This window comes from Megascapheus bottae, chromosome 2, assembly GCF_031878675.1.
Source record: "Megascapheus bottae isolate mThoBot1 chromosome 2, mThoBot2.hap1, whole genome shotgun sequence".
In the NCBI taxonomy this organism is placed as follows: Eukaryota; Metazoa; Chordata; class Mammalia; order Rodentia; family Geomyidae; genus Megascapheus; species Megascapheus bottae.
The window spans coordinates 12,194,273-12,219,287 of NC_143510.1; the positions used below are offsets into that span (position 1 = coordinate 12,194,273).

General features: G+C 42.7%; 1 protein-coding gene across 1 annotated transcript; it reads right to left on the bottom strand.

Annotated features, from left to right (window-relative positions):
- Positions 1-1,335: 1,335 nt before the first annotated feature.
- On the bottom strand, positions 1,336-4,141 carry LOC150066400 (golgin subfamily A member 2-like). The gene is given in 1 exon segment (XM_090352831.1): positions 1,336-4,141. A coding segment is annotated over 1 exon segment (2,733 nt). The 5' UTR covers positions 4,069-4,141.
- Between the last annotated feature and the right edge of the window lie 20,874 nt (positions 4,142-25,015).

Here is a 25,015-nt window from a genome sequence, read left to right on the forward strand (position 1 = left end):
CCACATAGCTACACCAGCACTGTCCAAACCAGAAATTTTGCCACAAACAAAAGTGTTTTCATTTTGTTTTGTTTTGTTTTTGTGCCTGTCTTCCAGCTTAAGCTCAGTTCCTGGGTGCTGTCCCTGAGCTTTTGGGCACAGAGTTAGTACTTTACCTCTTGAGTCACACAGCTCTGTTTCCTTCTTTGTGTGTGGTTAATTGGAAATGAGTCATTCAGCCTTTTTCTTCCCTGTATGGCTTCAAACCATGATCCTCACATCTCACCCTCCCAGGTAGCTTTTACTAATTGTGTAATTCAGTAACAAGTTACCTTATTTAATTTTAATTTTTTCCTTTTCCTTTTCTGTTGGCTGTAAAACTTGGATTCGGGCTTGGGTGCTGTCCCTGAATGCTTTTTACTCAAGGCCAGGGCTCTACCACTTTAAGTCACAGCTTTGTTTCTGGGGTTTGAGTGGTTAATCAGAGCTAAGAGTCTCAGGAGGACTACTGCCTGGGTTGGCTTTGAACAGCAATCCTCAGATCTCAGCCTCCTGAAAAATTAGGATTATAGGAGTAAGTGACTGGCTCCTAGCAATTTTTAATTTTCTAAATATCTAAAGCAGTCTGTGAATGAAGAATGAGAAGAAATGAATTTGAATGTTTTATTCAATGAACAATATGCCACAATATGAGTTATCACACATATATTGACAGTTCACAAGTGAAAAATTGAGATGCTTGCTATTCTCACTATTACTGTATATTTTGTATTACATTTCTGAATTTCTTTGGTGTTTGTTTTTAAATTAGAGCATATCTACATTGATTTTACTAATTATTTTTCCAAATGGACAAACTTAACCTTTTCTTCCTTTCCAGTTTTCACTGGGTTTTTATTGCCTCAGTGTACCAGTTATTGTATATTAAAATACAAACAAAATTCGCTGCTAATGGTACAGAGCACAATTGTGAAAAATTCATGAAAACACCGAAATGTAACATTAAGTCCTGAACTCACTTATGAGAATGAGAGAATTGTGAATTCTCCATAAATTAGGATAAGGTTAGATCAGAAAACATAGTAATGAGTTTGCTAATATAGAAGTAAGTCAAAAAATATTTCCGTAACGTGTTCTTGCTCCCTATCTTCTTTTAAGGAAATTATTCCTTTTAAGAACCCTCACCTGGACCCTTTTTCTATTAACCAATGGACTCTTACATGTCCCTAGAGTTTGGACCTCCTCCCAGCAACCTCTGCTCAGCTTGGACCACAGTCACCAATTTTCTCCCATCACACCATTATAATTAAACTGTCATGTCCAAAAGTCTGTTTTGAAGGATAGGGTACCAGTTCTTTACATGTTAATTATCCCAAATGAATCATTTCTACCAGCTTTGTAGAAGAAGGGGAGGCAGGACTCTTGGCCCAAGACTGTGGGTTCTTGGTGGGGTTGGACAGGAGGCAGCAGAAGCACAGGAGGCTCTGCAGTAGAATTCTCCTGGAACCCAGGCTCACCAGCCCCTTCAGGGCCAGGCTCCAAGTTTTCTTCAAGACATATGCCTTCCAACTCTTCCTGGATCTCCCTAGCTTCCATCTTCAGGGGCCCCGAGAGGTGGGAGGGGGCCTGGGCAGCAGGGGCCTGGGAGGCTGCCAGCATCATGTCCTGGTACTCCGAGTCCTCCCGTGCAAGGCACAGCAGCAGCTCCTGCAGCTCCTTCTTCTTCTTCCTCTTCTCCTGGGACAGTTGGCTGACATACTCATCTTTTTCCTGACACAGCTGCTCCAGGACTCCAATCTGCTCTTTGTAGGAAACTATGGTCTCTTCCAGGGCTCTCACGTGCTGTGCCAGCTGGCTGCAGCAATGCTGGAGGTCATGCACTGCACTCTGGCCGTCCACCTGGGCAGTCAGGTCTTCAGGGAAGCAGATCTTCAGCTTCTTGGGCACCTGCACATCCTGCTTCCTCTTCCCAAACAAGCCTCTGATCCAGTGCTTGGGGAAGAGGGCCTGGCCCTTCAGCTTTCTCTGCCACTGGGCTGCTAGCTGACTCAGGCAACCACAGCGGTCCTGCTGCTCCTGCAGCTGCCGGCTGAGTCTCGCCTTCTTGCACTCTGCAATGGACAGTGCTTCCTCATAAAAATCACACATGCTTTGGGGGTTGTCCACGTCCTCTGGGACAGTTCCATCAGAGGCAGTTGCCTCCCCATCCTTCTCTTCTCTGCCCAGGCCTCCTCCTTCCCTGGGAAAAGCCAGGGAACTCAGCTGGGCCTGCAGCTGCGCATTCTCATGTCTGGTGGCTTCCAGGCACTGCAGAGTGCCCTGGAACTTCTCCCTCTCCATCTGGGCCAGCAACTTGCGCTGCACCTGCTCCTGCTGCAGCCGTTCCAGCAAATGGGTCTGCCTCAGCAGGTGCTGCTGCAAGGCCTCCTTTTCTGAGCTCAGCTGCTGGCTGCAGGACATGGGCTGTTCACTCATGGCTCTTAGTTCCTGCAGTTGAGCCAAGTACTGGTAATGCAGCTCCTGAAGATGCTCAGTGTCTTGACTCTTGAACTCAGTCATCTTTTTGCCCTCTAAGTTCTCCAGCTCAGCCAGCTTCTCCTGCAGGGTTGTCTTCTCCTGCTGCTCTGAGTGCAGGAGGCTGGCCAGCTCCTCCTCAGCACTCAACCTCTGCAAGGCATCCTGCAGCTGGCCCAGCTGTTCCTTGAGCTCTCGGTTGAGCACCAGGGTGCATCTCATGGTCTCATGCTCCTTTTCCATCGTCTCCAGGATCTTGCGCCGATCCTCAGCGTGCTGATCCCACTCCTCGGCCTTTTTCTCCAGGATCCACAGCCGCTGATGCTGCTGCTCCAAGTACTGGAGACCGAGGCTCTGGTTCTCCTCCACCTGCATGTGAAGCTGCTCCTTCATGGTCTTGAGCTCCTGCTGCCACTGCAGGGCCTGGGCCTGCAGCTGCTGCTCAGCCTCACATGGGCCTGCGGGGGGCTGCGGGGGCTGCAGCTCTGACAGCTGCTTTCTCAGCTCCACCAGCCTGCTCTCCAGCTCCCCAACCTGCCCCAGCCCCTGCTCCTTCTCCTCTCTCAGCTGGCTCACCTGTTCTGCCAGCTGTTGGACCTTCTCCTGCTCCGTGCACCTCTCCACCCTCAGGTCCTCTGCAAAGGTGTCCCTCTCCAACTGTAATGCTCTCACCACCTCTCTCATGTGGTTGAGTTGAGTTTCCAGCCCTGCCCACTCCTCTAGTGCCTGTTGGTCCTCATGCATTTAGATCTTCATGGTGGCCTTCTCGGTCAGGAGCGCTTCCAGCCTCTCCTGTAGCTCTGTGTTCTCATCCTCCAGGTCTTCACAGCGTCTGGCCTTTGCCTGGAGCTGCAGCTTCACGCGGTTCAGGGCTTTCAGGAGCTCTATGTTGTTCTGCTCGGCCTCCATCTGCTTGGTGGAATCTGCAGATGAGGTCACCTCTAGCTCTGCCACGCGCTGCTCTGCAGCCTGCAGGCGGCTGGTGAGACTCTCCTGCTCCAGTGCTCTTTCACTGGCCACCTGCTGCATGTGGGCCAGGGCAGACTGCAAATCCCATTTCTCTGAACTCAGCATGTGTATGCACAGCTTGTGCTGCTCCACATCTGCTCTCAGCGATTTCTGCACACAGGCCATCTTCTGGTTCTCCTCCCTCTGTTGATCTTGCAGGTCTTTCTTCTCCTTCATTTGTTGGATGTCACTGCACAGCTGCTGGATTTGTGTTCTGCTGGAATCTAGGGCAAGCACCAGGTGCTGGCATTGCCTTTCCAGGTCCTCAGTGTGACTGTGACCTGTGACCCCCTTGCTCCTGGCAGCTGTGACAGTGCCCATTGGAGGAGGCAGCTCAGGGTGTGCATGGTCTTGGGCTGCCCCCTTGAGTACAGGACAGTCCCCAGAGGTGTTTGTCTTGGGTTTACCTCCCTCTCTAGTGTACTTCTTGTTCTTGGATGCTGCAGGTCTATCAGGATGATTTCTCTGCTGGTATTCCTGCAGTATTTTCCTTCCTGCAGCTACCTTTTTTCTTCTTGTCTGCTCAGACATCCCAGCACTGGGACGGCGAAGGTGGGGGGGCCACATTCCCAGGCTCTAAACTCCACTCACTTCTCACAATCAACAATAACTCTGTCTACCTCCAACTCTGTCTCCAACGTCACCTCAATTCGCTCACTCACCACTCACCACCTCTACCTCCTTCAACTGCTCTAGTGGTGTGAGCCCATAGAGGAGATACCAGGGGTAATAGGCAGCATAGAATGGTGGGCGGGGCCTCAATGCTTGTATTCCATTGGTCAGAGAAACATGGATAAATGGGGGGTGTGGCAGACTCTTGTGACTCAGGCAGAATGGGTGGAGTCACCTGAGAGCTGCGCTGGCAGCCCCTCCCCCATGGGACTTTATCCACTTTGGCTGGGGACCTGCTCTCCCTGGACAGGTGCACAGGTTCACAAGTCAACCTCCCTGGCCTCACTCACACAACTGGGGTCATTTGGAGAACTTACGTTGGTTTTGCCAGGCTCCCGGCCTAGACATTCCTGTGTTGCACATTACCATTAACAGTCAACTCTGATGCCAGGGATTTGGAAATAGATGAGCAAGCTGCAAGGCACGGTGTACTTCCCAGTGCCTTTTGCTCCTCCACAGCTTTGTTTACATTCCTTCACAGTTTAGAAATCCCTCTAGTGGACCCCATTCTTTCTTCCAGCTTGTCCCATTTTCACAATCTGTTTCAGAACTGTTTTTCCCAAGGACTCTTCTCCTGGTCGACTGTCTACCTTCTGACAGCATGATCCAGTCCTGATCCTCTGCTTTTTAGCTGCTGCTGTTCCTCCTCTCCCCTACCCTGTTAGCCTTTCTTCTGGGGTGCTTCTCTGGACTGAAGCAGAACAGACCTAAAACTGTCAAGGCTTTCTGATACCCAGTGAGGATGGTAGTATTTTTTCCCCACCCAATCCCAGCCATCTTAGCACTCTTAAATATCTTTTCCCAGGAGACCTCACCACATTTGCAATGTTTAATAACATCATATGGCGGTCCCTTGCCTGCTATATTTTCAAGTCTAGATATTCCATTAGTTTCCCTTAATTCTAATGTAAAAATGAAGTAGCAGGGCTGGGAGTTTGGCCTAGTGGTTAAAGTGCTTGCCTAGCATACATGAAGAACCGGATTCGATTCCTTGGTACCACATACATAGAAAAAAGTCAGAAGTGGTGCTGAGGCTCAAGTGGCAGAGCTCTAGCCTTGAGAAAGTCCAAGGACAGTCCAAGCTCAAGCCCAGGTCTGGCAAAAAAAGATGAAGTAGCAGAAATGGCCGATACTAAGGTGCATTTTTTCTTTTTTATTGTGATTAATGGAAGGGTTACATTATATTCACCAGATAGAAGGTGCATAACTTCACTAACATTGATACATTGATACCCTTTCTTCTGACATGGTCCCCATTTCCCTCCCACCCTCCCTGCGCTTATCTTGATTTCCCCCTTTCCCAGTCCAATTTCAAATAACCAATTAAGCACATATAAAATATATCAGATAACAATGTGAAATATTGTAACAATATGAGATAACCAAGGGATGGCAAAAGAGATGAGAGATATTATAGTACATTAAGAACAACATTCACTCATTATATGGCTTTTGTTTCTTTATCCTGGAGGTCCTTACATTTAGTGTCATACTATTTGGCCTAATGTCTCTGTAAATCTCTGCTAGGAGAGCCCAAGGTTTCTACTGATTATGACAAATGAGGGAGACTATTGGGCCTATGTTCCTTTGAGTCTGGCCTACTTCATTTAATATGATTTTTTCTAAGTCTTTCCATTTCCTTACAAATGGGGACACAACATAGAATTCCACTGTGTACAAATACCACATCTTGTTGATCCACTCATCAACTGAGGGACATCTGGGTTGGTTCCATATCTTTGCTATGGTAAATAGTGCTGCAATGAACATCACTGTGTTAGTGGATTTAGTATGCCCTTGTTTCTGGACGATGGGTAGATACTAAGTAGTGGAATTGCTGGGTCATTGGGGAGCTCTATGTTTAGTCTTTTGAGGAACTGCCATACTGCTTTCTATAGTTGTTGGAGGGGTTTGAACTCCCACCAACATAAATACTTTGTCCATTGCCTGACATGTCTCATGGGATCTGAAAGGGGATTACCTGGCACCTTTTGTATAATTTTCCAACACAACTCCCCAGGTTCTACCCTTGATTGAGAACCTTCTGACTGGCTTGCTGAATCTCCACCCAGTGAATCAACCCAAAGAAGCCCCAGGGGGCCTGAAAGCAATAGGTGTATATTGAGCTATGTCTGCACAGAGTGGGGCCTGTGTTTGCATTGGGGCCAGTGACTCTCCTGGAAGAGATGGAGTTCCCAGTCTGATGGCTCCTCTGTGTAAAGGGGTGACCTGGGCCCCTTACTTACTTCAGCCCCTGTCAAGAATTATTTTCTGTTTTTCATTCATTGGCCCTTTTGTCATGTATCTAGGAGCATGAAGAAGTGGATATTTTCAAGGCAGTCACCTATTTTCCACATTTGCCAAAAGAACTGAAACCTGTACTGTTTCAGCCTGTCATAGTGACATATAAATTTAGTATTTACAATTTGATATTCCAAAGAAGAGGAGGTAGTGGCCTTGTGATGGGTTGGCAGTGACCTCTCTCTTGAGGGTGCCATACTTGATGCCATTGAGCTGTTGGACAACATCCCCTTGAATTGTATCAAGAGTATCCAACTTGACTTACTCAGGATATTTTAATTTCTTCCCATAGAGTAAACAGAATCTGCCGATTGACAGGTGAACATTTATGTGTTATTTACTTTATAAAGAGACTTTCCCCTAAACACCCATGTTTAACTGTGTGAAAAAGTCTTCAATTCAGGGCACATACACAAGTTCAGTTCTTAAAAGGCTCCTGCTCATTGTCTTTCCAGCCTAGTACTCATTTAATTTGATCTATTTCCAGACTGAGCCTGAATATACCTTAAGTTAAAGGGTGACTAGTGAGAATAACAGAAACCTAAGAAAATAAACTTTAAATAAAGAGAAAAAGAAGAAGAATGAGCCAAAATTTTGGACTATGATGTAAATTTTCTCCCTTTGAAATATTTTTTAATATACAATCCATGCGTTTTTACAAATTATATGCCTTTTTTCTGTGATCTATGGACAAAATTTTCACAGTAAATAAAACAAAGTCTATTGATAATACAACTAACTAAATTATTGTCTTCATCAAATTTATAATGGGCTTCAGTTTGGCATATAGGAGCATAATAAATGTGGCACTACTGAGAAAGACATTAATGAATACATAAACAAGAAATATCACACTAGTACAGAAAAAAGAGATGAAATACTTATGGGAGTTAAAAAATTTAATATAGAAAAGAGCATTTGAGATTTGTCTTACTAGTATTATGATAAATAAAAGCTAAACAACAATAAATAATCATATTCTTGACCTTAGATAAAAGATCATCCTCCCTGAGAATGTTTTTCAGTTTAATCTATGGGTATAAAAAGATCGGGAATTTGAAATATATTTCTTTTTAAGAATGATCATATTAGTGTATATTACTTGTCCAAAGTCAGAAGTTTTATTGTGGCATACATTCGTATAATTTCTGTTGATCATATTTACTTTCATCTTTTATTTTCTTATACATTTCTACATGAGTTATCTCATCTAATAAAGAAGCAAATAGCTATTGACAAAACAAATACAGAGAGGATTACCCTTTTTTCAGACTAATGTGGTGCTCCCTCTTCTTGGAGATAGATAAGGTTTCACCAGACTATAACCTACACTGAATTAGGCTGTAGAGTAACACCTTTTGCCGGCACCTCCCCATTCTCCTAAAAGGGCATATGCCAGAGAGTAGCATTATAAGCCATGACTGGCAGAGGAAGAGATCACAATCACTGAGAAAAAGCATGTGTTATAATTAAATCTTCTTGTCTCATAGGTGATCTCAGCCCTGATGGCTGGACTAGGGATAGCAGTTTCTTATCATGATTACCATATGTCCTCAAGCCCTGATAGAGCTGGTGTTCTCATTCTGGATAGGATATTCTTTTAGTCTATTGCAAATGTATTTGTAAAGGCATTGAGCCCTTCTTGAGAATATAAATTAACTAAAAGCAGGGGAATGAATCAGTGTCCCTTCATTTCTTTTGCATTTGCCTGTCTTTTAAGACATTCTCAGCACTTTGTGAGCCATTCTCCATGACTTTACAAGCACCTCAGAGTCTAGGAAAGACAGAACTGATTCATGATATCTTTACGAGAAAGATTGAAATTAGCTGTCAGGAACAACAGAACCTTGTAGAACAGACTGCACACTCACAATTACATGTTGGGAACAGACTTCCATCTCATGGAAACCAGACTTCTTTCAACTGAATATAAAGAAAAAAGAGAACCAAAGCTGAGGTAACGGTCAACCAGGAATGGGTGCCAGTGTCTCTCTCCTATAATACTACCTACTTAGGAGGCCAGGTCTGAGGACTGTGATTCAAAGCCAGCCCAGACCAGTCTATCTTAAATTAATCACAAGAAGCCAGAAATGTGGCTCATGTGGTACAGCACTGACCTTGAGCGAATAAGCTAAAGGACAAGTACCCAAGCTCTAAGTTCAGGCCCTAGTACAGGCCCACAACAACAAAAAGAAATTACAGAAGTTTCTCTCTAAATAATAAATACTTATTTCACATGTAATCCATTAATAAAAATAAGTATTCTTAGTAGCTTCTGTACTTAAAATGTAGGTACCTTATATATATCCTTGAGAAATGAAATTTGGAAAGTAAAACTTACTCTAAACTTCTTAGTTTGGATTAGTCCTAAACAAAGAAGATTCATTGACATTTTTTCTAGTGTCTCTATAAATAATCAGTCTTCTGATATGCAGTTTGGCTGGCGATGTGGTCTTTGAGCACTTTGTGCAGTGGCAAGTATTAGTTATTCTTCCATGTAGGTTTTCTATTAAAAGTAGTAAATGGGACTTTTTGTTTATAAATCAGATTCTCAAGATCTCAGTTACTGAGGATCTATTTTCTACAGTCTGATCATCTATTGGTTAAGTTACTTAACCTCTTAGTTTCAGAACCCCATCAACGAACACACATATTTATAATATATAATATATATAATTAATATGTGTATGTGTGTGTGGTATAGCCTCATGGAAAATAGTTCTGTGAAAACCATAAAAGATAGCAATAAACAACAAAGTTAGATATATATATATATATACATGAATATATTCTGGAATGCAAGAGTTTATATAGTAAACAATACCTGAGAAAGTAAAAGTAGAGAGAATCTCATTGTAAAAGGATACAGTGATGGACTACCTGTTTCGTGCCTACCTGTTTTGTGCCTGTAAGGTTGTTGGGAAGATTAAATGACATAATCTGCTCCAAATTCCTGGCACATCTAAGGTTTCATCACATGTAAATTCCCTTCTAAGGCAGAATAAGTAGATGAGACAACAGGTAAATTAAAAATAATGGGCATGAGAAGTGCTAAACATAGAAATTAAAGCAGAATTTGGAAATAAAACCTGAAAATCAGAGCCATAACTTCTCTCTTTTTTGAGAGGTTACTTCCTTTTTATTTTTTATTGTAATATGTAGAGGGGTTACAGTTATATTCCCCAGATAGTAGATGTATTACTTCTCACACTTTGATACCCCTTCTCATTTTTGTCCCCATTTCCTTCCCCCACCCCCAGAGCCATAACTTCTCTTATTAAGAATATCTTCAGATAAAGAGGCAGTAAGATTATTTTTTAAATATTTTTTTTATTTTTGCCAGTCCTAGGGCTTGAACTCAGAGCCTGGGCACTGTCCTTTGACACTTTTTTTGCTCAAGGCTAGTGCTCTGCCACTTGTGCCACAGCATTACTTTTGGCCTTTTCTGTGTCTGTGGTATTGAGGAATCGAACCCAGGGCTTCGTGCATGCTAGGCAAAAACTGTACTTCCCACCCAGGAAAATTATTTTTTCATTTATTTTATTGTAATTAACAGAAGAGTTACATTATACTCACCAGATAGAAGGTGCATTACTTTACATACATTGATACCCTTTCTCATGTCATGGTCCCCATTTCCCTCCCCCCTCACTCACTCCTCATCTTGTTTTTCTCCCTTCCCTATCCACTTCAAATAACCAAATATGCGTATATACAATATATCAGATAACCAGGTGAAATACTGTAACAATATGGGATAACCAAGGGACAACAAAAGACTTGAGAGATAACATAGTACATTAAGGACAACAGTCACTCATTATATGGCTTTTGTTTCTATATTCTGGAGGTCCTTTCATTTAGTGTCATTCTATATGGCCTATGTATCTAGGTTTTGTTCTATTGTAAATCTCTGCTAGGAGTGCTCAAGGTTTCTAGTGATTATGACAAATGAGGGAAACCATTGAACCTATGTTCCTTTGAGTCTGCTTACTTCACTTAATATGATTTTTCCTGAGTCTTTCCATTCAGGAAATTTATTTTTAACTAGACCTACTTGGTGCTGGTAGCTTATACCTATAATCCTAGCTATCCAGGAGGCTGAAATCTGAAAGTTGTGTGCCAAATTCAGCTTGGTTAGAAAAGCCTGTGAGACTCTTATTTCCATTTAACCAGCAAAGAGCCAGAAGTGAAGCTGTGGCTCAAGCAGTAGCATTGGGTGCTAAAGGAGAGCACCCAGATTCTTCACTCAAGCTCAGTACTGGCACACTTTATCCTCCCCCCCGCCCCACCCCCCCACACAAAAGGGACTGTCTGCATCTGCTTTCTCCATTGAAATGGGTAGGGGGTGGAAAAATCTCAAGGAATGAGCAGTCTTGTCTGGCACAAGACACTTTGTTTACTGATGCTTTGATTATGCCTCACCCACCAGGAGCTATTATCTAATGATAAGGATTTGCTAGAGAACCTGTGACCACATACTCCCTTAGCTCAAAAAGGACAAAACTATATAACAGGAGATGCCCTTGAGTCTGAACTCCTATTTCCTGTGTTGAAAGCAGACCATATTTCTTTTCTGTTTCTTTTCCTCCCTACTTTACCTTGGTACACTAACATAAAATCAATGCTAAAACTTTCACTTTGTGAGAGCCTCCTCATTACAATGTAACTATTCCATGTTAGAGAAAACATACTTACTTTATCCCTAACTTCCAGGCCAATTCACCAAAGATGTTACTGGAAAGTTTAGGGCAGCTAAACTACCTTTGTCTTCCTCTCTGTCAAGAGAACAATTCAAGTAAGATGCAAACATACGTAAGGGTGATAGAAAAGTTGATTAGAAGAGAGGGTAATAAAGAAAGACGGCGGGCAGGAAGCATGTCTGTGCCACAGAGAAGAGAGTGCCTCTGCATATCTCTGCCATCTTGAACAATCTTCAGCTGTCTACCTGTGTCATCTTCTGTCTTCCTCCTGACAGAGTTTGACCTTAGGTTAAATTGGGAATTGGATGGCTTTCTGATTGATGGGTTTCTTTTGTGTTTTGTGTGAGGCTGACAGCCAAAGATTAATTGTCTTACTTTCTCATTCTTTTGTTCTTCTTTCTTCCATACTCTTTTGTGGCCTCCTGCTCTGGTCTTATTGTCAGGCATGTTGGGTGTATGAACTTACCCTGTTGTCTGCAAGTTGTGTGTCTGTGTGGGCCCAAATCTTCTACCAAGCCTGTATCAGTGAGATTCCCTGAAATGCTTTTCATGAGTGGATCTTAAATGCCTGGTATTTTTAAGTAGAGACTTGGAAATTGAGAAAAGCCTTCATCTAACAGCCAATGATGCCATCACCTTTTCAAAGGTGGGTGGGTCACCTCTTTTTTCCAGTCAGAAGCCATTTGGATATTTATAACATCATTTTCAGACCATCCAAAATTATCTATGTATGTGATAGCCTTAGGCAGCCACCTACCAGATGATTTCATCTGTGTAGTATGACCTTGGGCATGATGTTCATTCACCACCCATTAGAAAGTTGGGAAGTTAGTAGACTAGGAAGACATACAATAAAGGACAAGTCTGCTCCTTATAGACTTATAGTGAAAAACTGCAGAATCTTTTAATAGCCAGAAAAATGAAGGGCTACCCTTGAACAATCGAAGTTCTGAAAATTGTAGCTATTTGTTCATGTGTTTTTCATAAGCCTAGACCACATTGTAAGCTTCCTCATAATAAGACACATTTTGGTTGTGTTTTATGCAATAAACCTATCCAGAACCTATTGTTTCTAAAGATTAAGGGTTGCTAGGTGATGATCAGGTGTGTAGATAGGAATGCAACATGAAATTCCCCAGATGAATTCTCTAGGCAAGAGCCTCCATTTGGAGTCTTTTTTACTCTCATGTCCATGTCCTAGTTTCCCACACTTTACACTATTACACTAAAATAAATGCTCCCCCAAAGCTCTACTTTGTTAGATTCTCTGTCTCTGTCTCTCTCTGGCAAAGCTGTTAAAACAATACGGAGGGAGGTGCGGCAGAGATCCTGGATTTCAAGTTTTTGTGAATTGCACAGATACTAGAAAGGATGTACCTGTTCCTTTCCTTCTTCACTAAATTTTCCTGTTGGAAAAATGGAAGGTACGTGCTTGTTACAAAACCTGGGAATTGTGGTGATGTCAGGACATGGAGCTTTATGGGAAGCTATGTTAACACTGTGAGGACCAAGGAGGAGATGAGTTTACAGAAGATCAATATGTGATGTTTCTGTTAATATTAGAGTAAGAAAGTAAGGAGCATAGCCCTTGGGTGGCCATTAATCTGGACCCCCAAGGAAGATTTTTCTCATATTCAGAGTTCACCAAGTGCAGCTCATATTTCTTCAGGAAACAATGAAGATCTTACTTCTGGATGTTTTCACTAGTGTGCCACTTCATTGGCTTTTTAATACTGTTTGGTCTTCTGTTTTGTGCTGGTACTTAGGCTTGAACTCAGAGCCTAGGCACCATCCTTTAGCCTTTTGCTCAAGGCTGATACTCTAACACTTGAGCTACAGCTTCAATTCTGGCTTTCTGGTGGTTATTTGGAGATAAGAGTCTCACTGACTTCTCAGCCCAGGCTGGTTTTGAACCTTGGTCCTCAGATCTCTGCCTTCTGAGTATGTGGCATTACAGATATGAGCCATTGGCCCTGGCTGTAATGCTGTTTAAAGGATCCAAGTACATGGCCAAATGAACTCTTTGGAGTATCTAGCTATTATGACTCTATGAATTTTCTGAACAAGTACATTGAATAAAGTGAATTTTAAAAAGATTACTATCAGGAATGAATATAGCTCAATAGAGGCATTATTACTTCTGTTCTAGTCCTAATATTTAGCCTGCTCTGTCTATCTTATCCTGTAAGAAACCTTTATAACTAGCACATTTCTTTAATTTGCAATTTTTCCATTATTTTTGACTTCTTCCAATTACTATTTCTTTCTGAAATTAATTGGCTGATAAATCTAGGAATTTCTTTTTAACCTATGTATGATATTATGAAATATATGCGATGATGATCAGTGTCTTTATTATTTCATTTTATTTTTTGTCAGATATGGTGCTTGAAGTCATGGCTTGGGTACTATCCCTGAGCTTTTTTTGCTCAAGACTAGCTAGCTAGCACTCTAGCGCTTCCAGCCACAATGCCACTTCTGGTTACCTGGTGATTTATTGGAGGTAAGAGTTTCACCAACTTTCCTACCCAGGTATCTCTTGGGTAAGAATTCACAATAGTGAGGAATCTCCCCCCACCTTTTTTTATTTTAGTGTGTTTGTTTTGTTTTGCTTTGTTTCTTTTTAAAATTTTTATCAATGAAATCTCCTATATCTACGTCCTTCTTTTCTCTATATATTCTTCATATTACTCTTCTTATTGTCATAAGTTTTATCTAAGTTCTTCTAAACTTTGTACTCAAATGTTCTACCTGTCTATGACCTTAGGTCACTTATCCTTACTCTATAACTTTTCTTCATCACTGTAATAACCTTACACACCTGCATTATTCTTTCCCTACCTCCCCTGTTGTCTTTCGTATTATTTTTTCTATCTCTGTTCCTCTGTTCATCCGTCAACTCTTATAATGCATGGATCTACATTTGAGGGTTGTTGAGCAATGCTGTTTATCTAGGTGTTCAATTATACCCTAGGTACAGAGGGACTTAAATACAATAGAGATTGGACTGAGGGGCTTATTGTTTTGGTCATAAATTGGTAATCTGTGGTTGTATTAGATGTGTATGTAAGTGCACAAAAAGAAAGAGGGAGTGATATTACCAATCTAAAATTGTGAACATCTATTGGCAGCCAACTAAAAAGGTCTAGGTTGGTTATATAATCTTGTTTAGTATTAACTTGTTCCCATTTTCAAATGGGCAGAAAAAGAAACTCAAGAAAAATGTCAAATCAAGGAATAGTATCTCCCACCCAATATAAACAGGCAATGGAGCAGTCAGTGGCAAATCTAGAGGAGAGTATTCCAAGTGCTATACAAATGCAATTGATAAACATCATTAATGAGAAGTGTGAAAACATAAAGAAAGAGATAAGGGAGGGAGCCATAGCTAAACAAGAGAAAACCATAAACAAGGTAATATGTGAGAAAGAAGAATCCATAAAGGAGGCCATAATAAGGGTTTTTCAAAGAAAAACGGATGAATTCATAGAATCCACAAACAAAAAGGTGACCAAACTCCAACAAATGTCCAAAGAGAATAAAGTTGCTGAGCTAACCACTCAAATGGAAATCAAGGAGTTAAAGAAATCCATGCATAAAAGGGTATCAATGTATGTGAATTAATGCACCTTCTATCTGGCAAATATCATGTAACCCTTTTACTAATTACAATAAAAAATTAAAAAAAAAGAAATCCATGCATGAGCTAAAACAAGAGATGCAAGGCATCAAAAATGCGCAATTAGAAGCAAGGGAGATGAAGAATAAAGTAGAAAGCTTTGATAGCAGGTTAGACAATGAAGAAAAGAGAATTTCCGGGGTTGAAGATAATTAAGTTGTTATAGAGAAAGAACAGAAAATCAGCCAATTCAAATGTAAGAAATATGATAGAATGCTTCAGGAGGTCCAAGATACAATTAGAAAGCCTAATTTAAGGCTAATTGGTATTGAGGAGGGTCTGGAGAAAGAGGTCAATGGTATTGGAAATATACTTCAGGGAATCATCTCAGAGAACTTCCCAAATATCCAGAAGGGCAGGCCCATCCAGACACAGGAAGCTTTTAGAACCCCAAACAGGCGTGACCAGAAAAGGAACTCCCACCGCCACATTAAAATCCAAACAGGATCAATAGAGACCAAAGAAAGGATCCTAAAAGCAGCCAGGGAGAAAAGAACAATCACCTACATATACAAACCAATCAGAATAACCCCAGATTTCTCAGCAGAGACCATGCAAGCAAGAAGAGACTGGAAGTATATATGTCATGCCCTAAGACAGATAACTACCAACCAAGAATACTGTACCCAGCTAAGCTCTCATTCATAACTGAGGGAACAATAAAAAAAATTCCATTCCAGGGAAAAGCTGCAACATTACGTAGCAACCAAACCAACATTAGAAAATTCTCAAAGATGTTCTGCACAAAGAAAACCAACACAAATGTAATACAGAGAAGAAATGGCACCTAAAAATCATACTAAGTAGCACAAGAACTGTCAAGACACAGGCCCTAATGAAAGCTTTTAAAAATGGCAGGAACTAATAAATATTTCTCCATCTTAACTCTCAATATCAATGGACTTAACTCTCCAATCTAGTTGGATCAAAAAGCAAGATGCATCATTCTGCTGTCTTCAAGAGACACATCTTGCCCCCAAAAAACAAACATTTTTTGAAAGTGAGAGGTTGGAACAAAATTTATCAAGCTAATGGCCCCCATACACAGGCTGGAGGTGCCATCCTCATATCAGATAAAATAGGCTTCAAACTAAAATTAGTGAGAAAACACAAAGAAGGTTATTACATACTAATAAAAGGATCTTTCCTCCAGGAGGAAAAAACCATCCTAAATATCTGCACACCTAATCCCGAAGAACTGAACTTCATCAAGCAAACTTTACTTTCGCTGAAACCATACATAGATCGAAACACAGTGATTATTGGTGACTTTAACACACCACTCTCACCTATGGACAGATCAACCAGGCAAAAACTCAACAGAGAAACCTTAGATTTGAACAATTGTATAGACCAACTAGATCTACCAGACATCTGCAGATTATTCCACCCAGCAACAACACAATATACATTTTTTCAGCAGCACATGGAACATTTTCCAAAATAGACCACATTTCAGGGCATAAAACAAACCTGGGCAGATTCAGAAACACTGAAATCATTCCCTGCACAATCTCAGAAACACAAGGGCATGAAATTGGAGCTGAAGACCCATCTCCACCATCGAAAACCCTGTAACTCATGGAGATTGAACAACATACTCTTGAATCACCAATGGGTCATCGAGGAGATCAGAACAGAAATCCAACAGTTTATGAAATTTAACAAAAAGGAGCACACAAAATACCAGCTCCTTTGGTACATGGCAAAGGCAGTACTCACAGGAAAATTTATGGCTCTGAGTGCCTACAATAACAAATTGGAAAAATCAAACCAAAAATTTAATGTGTCACATTAAGCTCCTGGAAGAAGAGCAAAAACCACCCCTAATCCCAGGAGAAGGAAACAAATTATTAAAATCAAAGCAGAATTAAATGAATCAGAGTCTCAAAAAAACTATAGAAAGAATCAACAAGACAAGGAGTTGGTTCTTTGAAAAAATTAACAAAATGGACAGACCCTTAGCAAATCTTACCAAAAAAAGAAGGGAGTATACTGAAATAAACAAAATCACAGATGAAAATGGTACTATCATGACAGAAATTACCAAGATCCAGAGCATCATGAGGAAATACTTTCCAAACCTTTATGCCAACAAGTTTGAGAAGCTAGAAAAAAATGGATGAATTTCTAGCCAATATTAACATACCCCCCATGAACCAAGAAGACCTAATCCAACTAAACCGGCCTATTTCAAGCACTGAAATAGAAATGGCAATAAGAGACCTTCCACCTAAGAAAAGACCAGGGCCAGATGGATTCAGAGCTGAATTCTATAAGATCTTCAAAGCAAAGCTCACACCAATACTCCTCAAGCTCTTCAACAGAATTGAAAAGGAAGGCTCTTTGCCAAACTCATTCTATGAAGCCACTATAACCCTCATCCCCAAATCAGGCAGAGATCCATCAAAGAAAGAGAACTATAGACCCATTTCATTGATGAATATTGATACAAAACTTCTCAACAAAATACTGGCAAACAGTCTACAACAACTCATCAAAAAATTATACACTATGATCAAACAGGATTCATCACAGGGAGGCAAAGCTGGTTCAACATACGCAAATCAATTAATATAATTCAACACATCAACTGGAGCAAGGACAAAAATCACATGATAATCTCAATAGATGCAGAAAAGGCATTTGACAACACACCTTTATGCTAAAAGCTCTGGAGAAACTAGGAATCCATGGAATATTCCTCAGTATAATAAAGGCTGTGTATGACAAACCCACAGCTAGTATTATTCTTACTGGCAAAAAGCTTAAGCCATTCCCTCTAAAATCAGGAACGAGACAAGGATGCCCACTCTCTCCACTCCTCTTTAACATAGTATTAGAATTCCTAGCCAGAGCAATAAGGCAAAAAGCAAGCATAAAGGGGATCCAAATAGGGAAAGAGGAAGTGACACTTTCCCTCTTTGCAGATGACATGATTCTGTATTTAAAGAATCCTATAGACTCTATTCCCAAGCTCCTTGAGCTGATTCAAAACTTTGGAAGGGTAGCAGGCTATAAAATTAACCCTCGAAAATCAACTGCCTTCCTCTATGCCCACAGTAAGAGGAATGAGGCAACAATCAGAAAGCAACTCCTTTTGCAGTAGCCTCAAAGAAAATAAAGTACCTAGGAATTAACTTAAGTAAGAATGTAAAGGACCTTTTTGATGAAAACTTTAAAACCCTGAAAGAGGAAATTAAAGCAGAACTGAGAAAATGGAAAAACCTCCCATGCTCCTGGATTGGAAGAATCAACATTGTAAAAATGGCAATCTTGCCAAGGGCTATCTATAAATTCAATACAATACTCACCAATATGCCAATGTCATTCTTTAAAGAAATAGAAGAGGCAATCCAAAATTTCATATGGAATAATAAAAGACCCCGTATAGCAAAAACAATTCTTAGCAGAAAGAACAGTGCAGGAGCTATTACAGAGCTATAGTGATCAAAACAGCCTGGTACTGGCCCAAGAACAGGCCAGAAGAACAATGGAATAGAACTGAAGACCCAGATATTAAACCACAGTCTTATGGCCACCTAATCTTTGATAAGGAAGCCAAAAAAATAGAATGGAAGAATGATAGCCTCTTCAACAAGTGGTGCTGGCAGAACTGGTTAAGCACCTGCAGAAAACTAAAGTTGGATCCTTTTTTGTCACCCTGCACTAGAATTAACTCCAAATGGATCAGAGACCTCGAGGTAAAACTCAACACACTGAAAATTTACAAGAAGGAATAGGAGATACACTAGGCCTCCTTGGCACAGGTCTAAACTTTCTCAATAAGGACCAAGAAACACAACAAATCAGAGAAAGGCTGGATAAGTGGGACTACATTAAACTGCAGAGCTTCTGTCAGGCAAAGGACATAGCTAGTAAATTAATTAGGAAACCTACAGAATGGGAGAAGATCTTCAATAACCATACAATGGACAAAGGCCTCATATCTAAAATATATCAACAGCTCAAAAAATTGAATCATTCCAAAACTAATCTCCAAAGAAAACCATCCCATTAAAAGATGAGCCAAAGACTTAAAGAGAGTCTTTTCTGAAGAAGAAATAAAAATGGCCTATAGACACATGAAGAAATGCTCAACATCTCTGGTCATAATATATGTCGGTATTGGTGCTCACAGCTGTCATCCTAGCTACTTCAGAGCCTGAGATCTGAAAATCAGAGTTCAAAGACAGCTAGGCAGGAAAGTTCATGATAATCTTTTTTCCAACTAACTACCCAAAAAGCTTTAAGTGGAGCTGTGGCTCGAGTGGCAGATTGCTGTACTTGAGCAAAACAAAACCTCAAGCCTTGAGTTCAACTTCCAGGACCAGGATAAAAAAATTCAAAATATGAAAATGGTAATTTTAAATGACTACAACACAGAAAGAAAACTGTTATGTCCATACAATACACTCGGTGCCTTAAATGGCACTACAACCTCAACACTTATATTTTCTAATTTTAAAAAGTCACGAAAGTCATCACGAACACAGACCAGGCGGAGACCAGAGGCAAGGCCAACCGACCCTTCAACACCGCAGAGCAGCTTGCAGCCAAACGCCAAGGAGTAAGTAGTCCAGCGAGTTTCCCCAAACCCATCAGGAAAACAGAGCTAGTGGTGAGCTACATAACTTAACCCAGACCCTTCCCACCCCTCCCAAGAAAGATTGGCAAGTACAGGGAGGCAAGGAATTAGAATCCTGTCGCTTCCCCCATCAGCCCCCTCCCCCCAGGCCATCAACTGGAGACTGACAGGTGGGCAGGTACTAAGACCCAGCACCCTACCAAAGTGGGCGGAGGTGTCCCTGCTCCCACCTACCCAAGAGCCTCTTCTCCCAGGCCACTCAAACTGGAGACTGAGGAGCGCTGAGACCCTGCCTTCCAACAGCGTGGGGGGGGGGTGCGGGAGTCTGGAAGCCAGCATCTGACTGACTTAAACCTGATTCTGGAGCGGGGCGCCCTCCTGCTGGGAGTCTCCAGCAAGACAGCACCAATGGGCCCCACAAGGAGACACAGATATACTCTAGCCAAAGCAGCTGAAACACATCAGGGAACTGAAGGGCAGACCAGGAGGGGCCAAGCTCACCCTCTGAGAGTCAGAAAGGTGCGGCTCCACCCTCGGAGCCCACATCCTCGACTGGGACCCGCCCCTGGGAACAGGGAGGAAACCACTCAAGCTAGTTTATCTGAGAGCACTCAAAAACCCGCAAACCCCAGGCCTTCTGCTGGCCCCCACCCCTGGAAACAGGATAGGAAAACTAGCCATTTGCCAGGCTAGCTGAGACCGAAGTGCGCAACTCCATCCTATGGCACACTGTGGGGCCATTGGTTGGGCTGAGAGCTAGCCATGCAACAGCACACAGCCTCTGGGAACAGGCTAAACACTTGCAAAGGCTGCAAACTCTGACCTAGTCAGCAGTGGAACTAATTTGGCAGAGAACCACAGGTATATACAGATTCCCAGAACCACCAGTCCCAAGCCAAATAAAGACTGCCACCTACTGACTACAGAGTGAACCTACAACAACAGTCCTGGATACCTCAGAAAGCACAAAGATGAATTAAGACATATATAAATAATCAAAGTCCCATACAAAGCCCAAAAGGAAACAAGAGTGAAGGGACGAGAGAGATGTCACCATCCCAAGAAATGACACCTGAAGAGACACGAAATATGACTCTGTTTAAGGAGATGATTTTGGATATGACTAATGAAATTGAAGCAGAAAATTACCAAGGAGCTCCTCAAATTCAAAAGAAAAGTGGAAGAAAAGATTAATACCCTTTCAGCAGACATGATCAGCTCAGTGTCCACAATTCAAGAAAAAATGGAGGCATTAAGCAGCAGATTGACTGAGATGGAGAATGGGACAATAGGAATAAAAAATAAAACACAAGAGCTTGAACAGAGAATCATCAGCCTGGAAAGATCAATCAGAATTCACCAGAGAGAACTCCAGGACCTGGCAGGCACAGGCAAAAAATCTAATCTTCATATAATAGGGATCAATGAAGGGGCAGAGTTTAACAATAAAGGAATGCAACCCTTATTCATCAAAATCATAGCAGAGAACTTCCCCAACCTCAAAGGGAAAATATTCACATTATTGAAGGTTTCAGGACTCCAAATAGGCAAGATCCTAGAAGGAACTTATCTAGACACATCATAGTAAAAACACTAAACCGAATACAAAGGAGCTGATCTTAAATGCTGCAAAAACAAAACAAAACAAAGAAATAGCTATACTACAATGGGAAAAAATTAGAATAACTGCAGACCTCTCCACGCAAACTCTAAATGCAAGAAAAGCTTGGAAAAACATCATTCATACCCTGAAGACTAACAACTGTCAACCCAGACTGATTTATCCAGCAAAATTAGTTTTTACATTTGAGGGTGAAACAAGAATATTTCATTCCAAAGACATGCTGTATGAATACATGCACACCAAACCAGCTTAACAAAAAAATTAAATAATCAAGAACAAATTACAGAACAGCTAGAACCTCCATCAAGAAGCAATTACCTATAAATCACTAAACATAAAAGAGAAAAGAAAAAAAGAAACTGCGAAGTAAAATTAAATAATGACAAAGGACACTGACTGTGGGGCTAGATCTCTGGCAGGAAGTAAGCGTGAATGACGCACACACAGTACACACGACAGGAGGACAAGCATGAGCAAGTCTCGTTTATTATTGCACAGATCAGGAATTAAATAGTCCCAGCGCCCCAACCTCCTGAGTCTCCCCCGGCCAATTACCCAGCAGGGAGTTGATGTAAGGCACTTGAGGCGGGTACCGATTGGTCCTTGGGGGGAGTGCAGGGAGCGTGGACAGCTCATGGCCTGCGAGGTTGGCAGGCATGTCTCTGGGTCATGTCTCTGCGACCAGGAAGTGTGCTTCTACTGCTTCTCTAGCTGACTCAGCCAGATCTGACCAGCTCTACCCACAAATTCCCCCTTTTCTTTTAAAAGTACCATCATTATGGTGACCCTTTGCTGGAGGCATCATTGCCAGGAGTGCAGGCACTTAATAATTCCTAAAAGAACAAGCCCTAGTAGCACAAGGCTTCCCCAGATAACTTTAGAGGATGGCAAAACCATTGTTGCAGTTTTTTTAAGTACATCCTCTAAAAAGGAGGCAGCAGGAACAAGTTGTATGGTAGTCTGATTTAGGTGAGTAATATCATGGAGTATGCGCTGAGTAAAGATTAAGTCACTAAGGGACCAAGGGCCTTTGATGTAGTCACTAAGTACAGAGATATTGGGCACAGAAGTGGAAAGCTGGCAGACAGAAGTCATCATTGCATTGCATAGTCCTCCTTGTTGCAGCCAAAGAAATGTAATCTGTTCTTGGAGCAAATCTATCTGTTGTTGGAGCACGAGGAGACCTCCTTTAAGATGATTGGCAACCTGCAGGTGCTGTAGTTCTATGGAAGACAGCTGAGGGATGAGCTGTTTTATCTGTTGTATGGTGGACACACTCTGAGACAACTATATGGCGGTGGTGGTAGCAGAAACTACCAAGGCGATGATTACTTAAATGATCACAATGATCAATCCTATTGCTGTCTTACGGCATGGACAAATTAGTTGAACCTGAGAAAACAGAGTTGTTAGTAGTCAAAACAATAAATGGGGGAACACGCACCAAACCTGCAAAGGAATAAGTATCATTTGGTTGCCAGTGATTACTGAGTGTGCATCAGAAGAGTTGTCTCCCTAGGCAAAAAAAGAACAGGGCTCTGACCATTACCATCCCTGACACTTGGTCGCATGCCATGCGGTTGCAGCAATGTGTGTTGGACAATATGATGGGAGATAAATAAAGACAGGAATGTGACAAACAGACGATTGGCACTGGAGGGTCCTAGGTCTCCCAATCGTCCCCCTGAGGAGATATAAAAATCCTTTAGATTTTGAGGTTTGGGGTTCTCTTTAGACCCGTTGTATATGGCTGGGCATAGAGACAATGCGAGGCTTCTAAAATTTTACCTTGCCAGGAGTTGGCACAAAGGCTAATCACCAACTCCTAGAGAGGAACTGAAACATTGCCACAACTATCAAATTCCCTATGGGGGCATAGCTGCATATGAAATGGCATATCAGTAGCATGAGTACAGTTTTTTCCAGTGGAGCAAACAGGGTAGGGCCCCGTGTAGTTCCACCACCCATGGGTCACCATGGTAAGGGGGATAGTACAGCTATCAAATTGCCTGACTCATTTGAAAAGCAAAGGGAAATGGCCATCTCCCATTCAAAGGTGAGGTTTGTTTACTGGTGCCATAAAACAACTGCCGAAAAAGGGAGGCCAGCTGTGCCACTGGAAGAGAGCATTTGGGGGGAAATGGTGGCAGCTTCCCCCACCATCATCAAGATCTGGGGGATGGGTACTAGTATTATATTACCCTACCCTGCAGCAGATTGGGAATTGGCAGTAATAATGGCACACATCATGAGGAATAGAGTACCATACCCTGGATCTGGATCCAGGGCCATGGCTTGAGCCTGTTCTACCAATCTCTTCAGATATCCCCAGGTAATGGCATGTGCTCTAGCTCCGGCTCTATGTTGTCTGCTCCGCTGGGCTGTCCAACGTGTAGTCGAGGCACAGCTCTCCTGGACGGTGACAGCTGCTCTGACATCTCCAGTTGGAATGCACATAGGTTTGTCACTCCCACCAGGAAAGATACAGGCAAATCTGCTTCCTGTGCCATTAGGGGAGCAGGGTACTCCCACCTCCCTGTGATGGGGTCCCTCCATCTAACAAAGGGGACTGGAGTAGGTGTTATTATGAGGCCCCAAAGTAGGACTGCCTCCTTGTTGGGAGGGCTCCCTGCACACAGCGCACCTGGCCGGAGTCGTGACTTCTTCCAAGGCAAGGTGGAGACAGGGGCGACAGAAAGTGTGCCCACACTTGATGGTGACTGGGTACATCAACGTATCCATGCAGATGAGGCATCTGAACTCTTCCTGGAAGTCTCGAGCAAGGACCGATTCCATCTTTCCCAAGAGCGAAATTCCGAAGAGCAGGTTCTCCCGCCATGACCCTCAGTACCCATAGGCCGGCTGGTTCTGTCTGCCGCAGCGTCTGATCCAAAGACAACATCCAGTCTTCCAGTTCTTTTATAGGCTGAGGGGGTGTAGCCAGAGAGGGGGATGATGCCCCAGACGATCTCATTTGCATAGCTATCCGACTGGCCAGGCACCACCTGGCCTCCACGCCTTTGCTTCTGCTTTCTGCCACTGGCTTCTAAGTAGGTCCTCCAAACACTTCTTCGGGTTCTAGTTGGATTTGTTCTCCTTATGAACATGCTGTCCAAGAACCACTGGAGAAGTTTCCCTGATTTGGGGAAGGGACAGAGGAATCACAGAGACCCCGGGTAGAGTGGGGAGGAAAGAGAAGGGGAGGAGGCTCAGGTGGATCCGAGGCAAGAGTCACCACGCCAATGGACACCAAGTTTGTAAAGAACTTTCTTGCTTCGGAGGTGGGGGTGGGAGGGATGGAGACTGGCAGATGGGGAGGAGGCAGGAGGAGAAGAGGCAGGGGAGGGTAGAAGAGCTGGAGCCTGCAGAAGTTGCCTTCAGGCCCTTGGTGCCAAGAAACCTCCATTCCTCGGTCTGCTATATCTTCAGGTCCTCACCAAGCCCGTGGTGGGTTAAGACACCCAACAACAATTCTACCCTCATGGAGCATTAAAATGGTGGGGGTGCGATGAGGTGGACACCATGGTGTCTATAACCAGCCTGGAGAGACAGGCAAGGGCCAGGGTTCACAGAGACACAGGGCATGGCGGAATCGCCCCTGAGTCAATGTGGGTGGCTTCCGCTTTGTCCATCAAGAACACAGGATGGCCAACCCGACCTTTGAGCTGGTGATCCACAGGATACCGCCCAGACCGGTCCTCCTTCCTGCTGTCTGGAAGGTCCTGGATGCCTGGAAAGGCTCTTCACTTAGGGGAATGGGTCAGAACTGGAAGCGAAAGGCCTGACAGGAGAGTGGAAGGAGCCGGCGGGGTGTCTCCACATAGGGGAATTCTTAGCCACACTGACCAAACTCGCGCTTCCATTGTCCAGATCCAGAAAGACCCCCACCCCACCCAGAGGCTTCTCTAGGTAGAGAGGAAGCAGTGGTGAGGTAGTACAAAAACCAA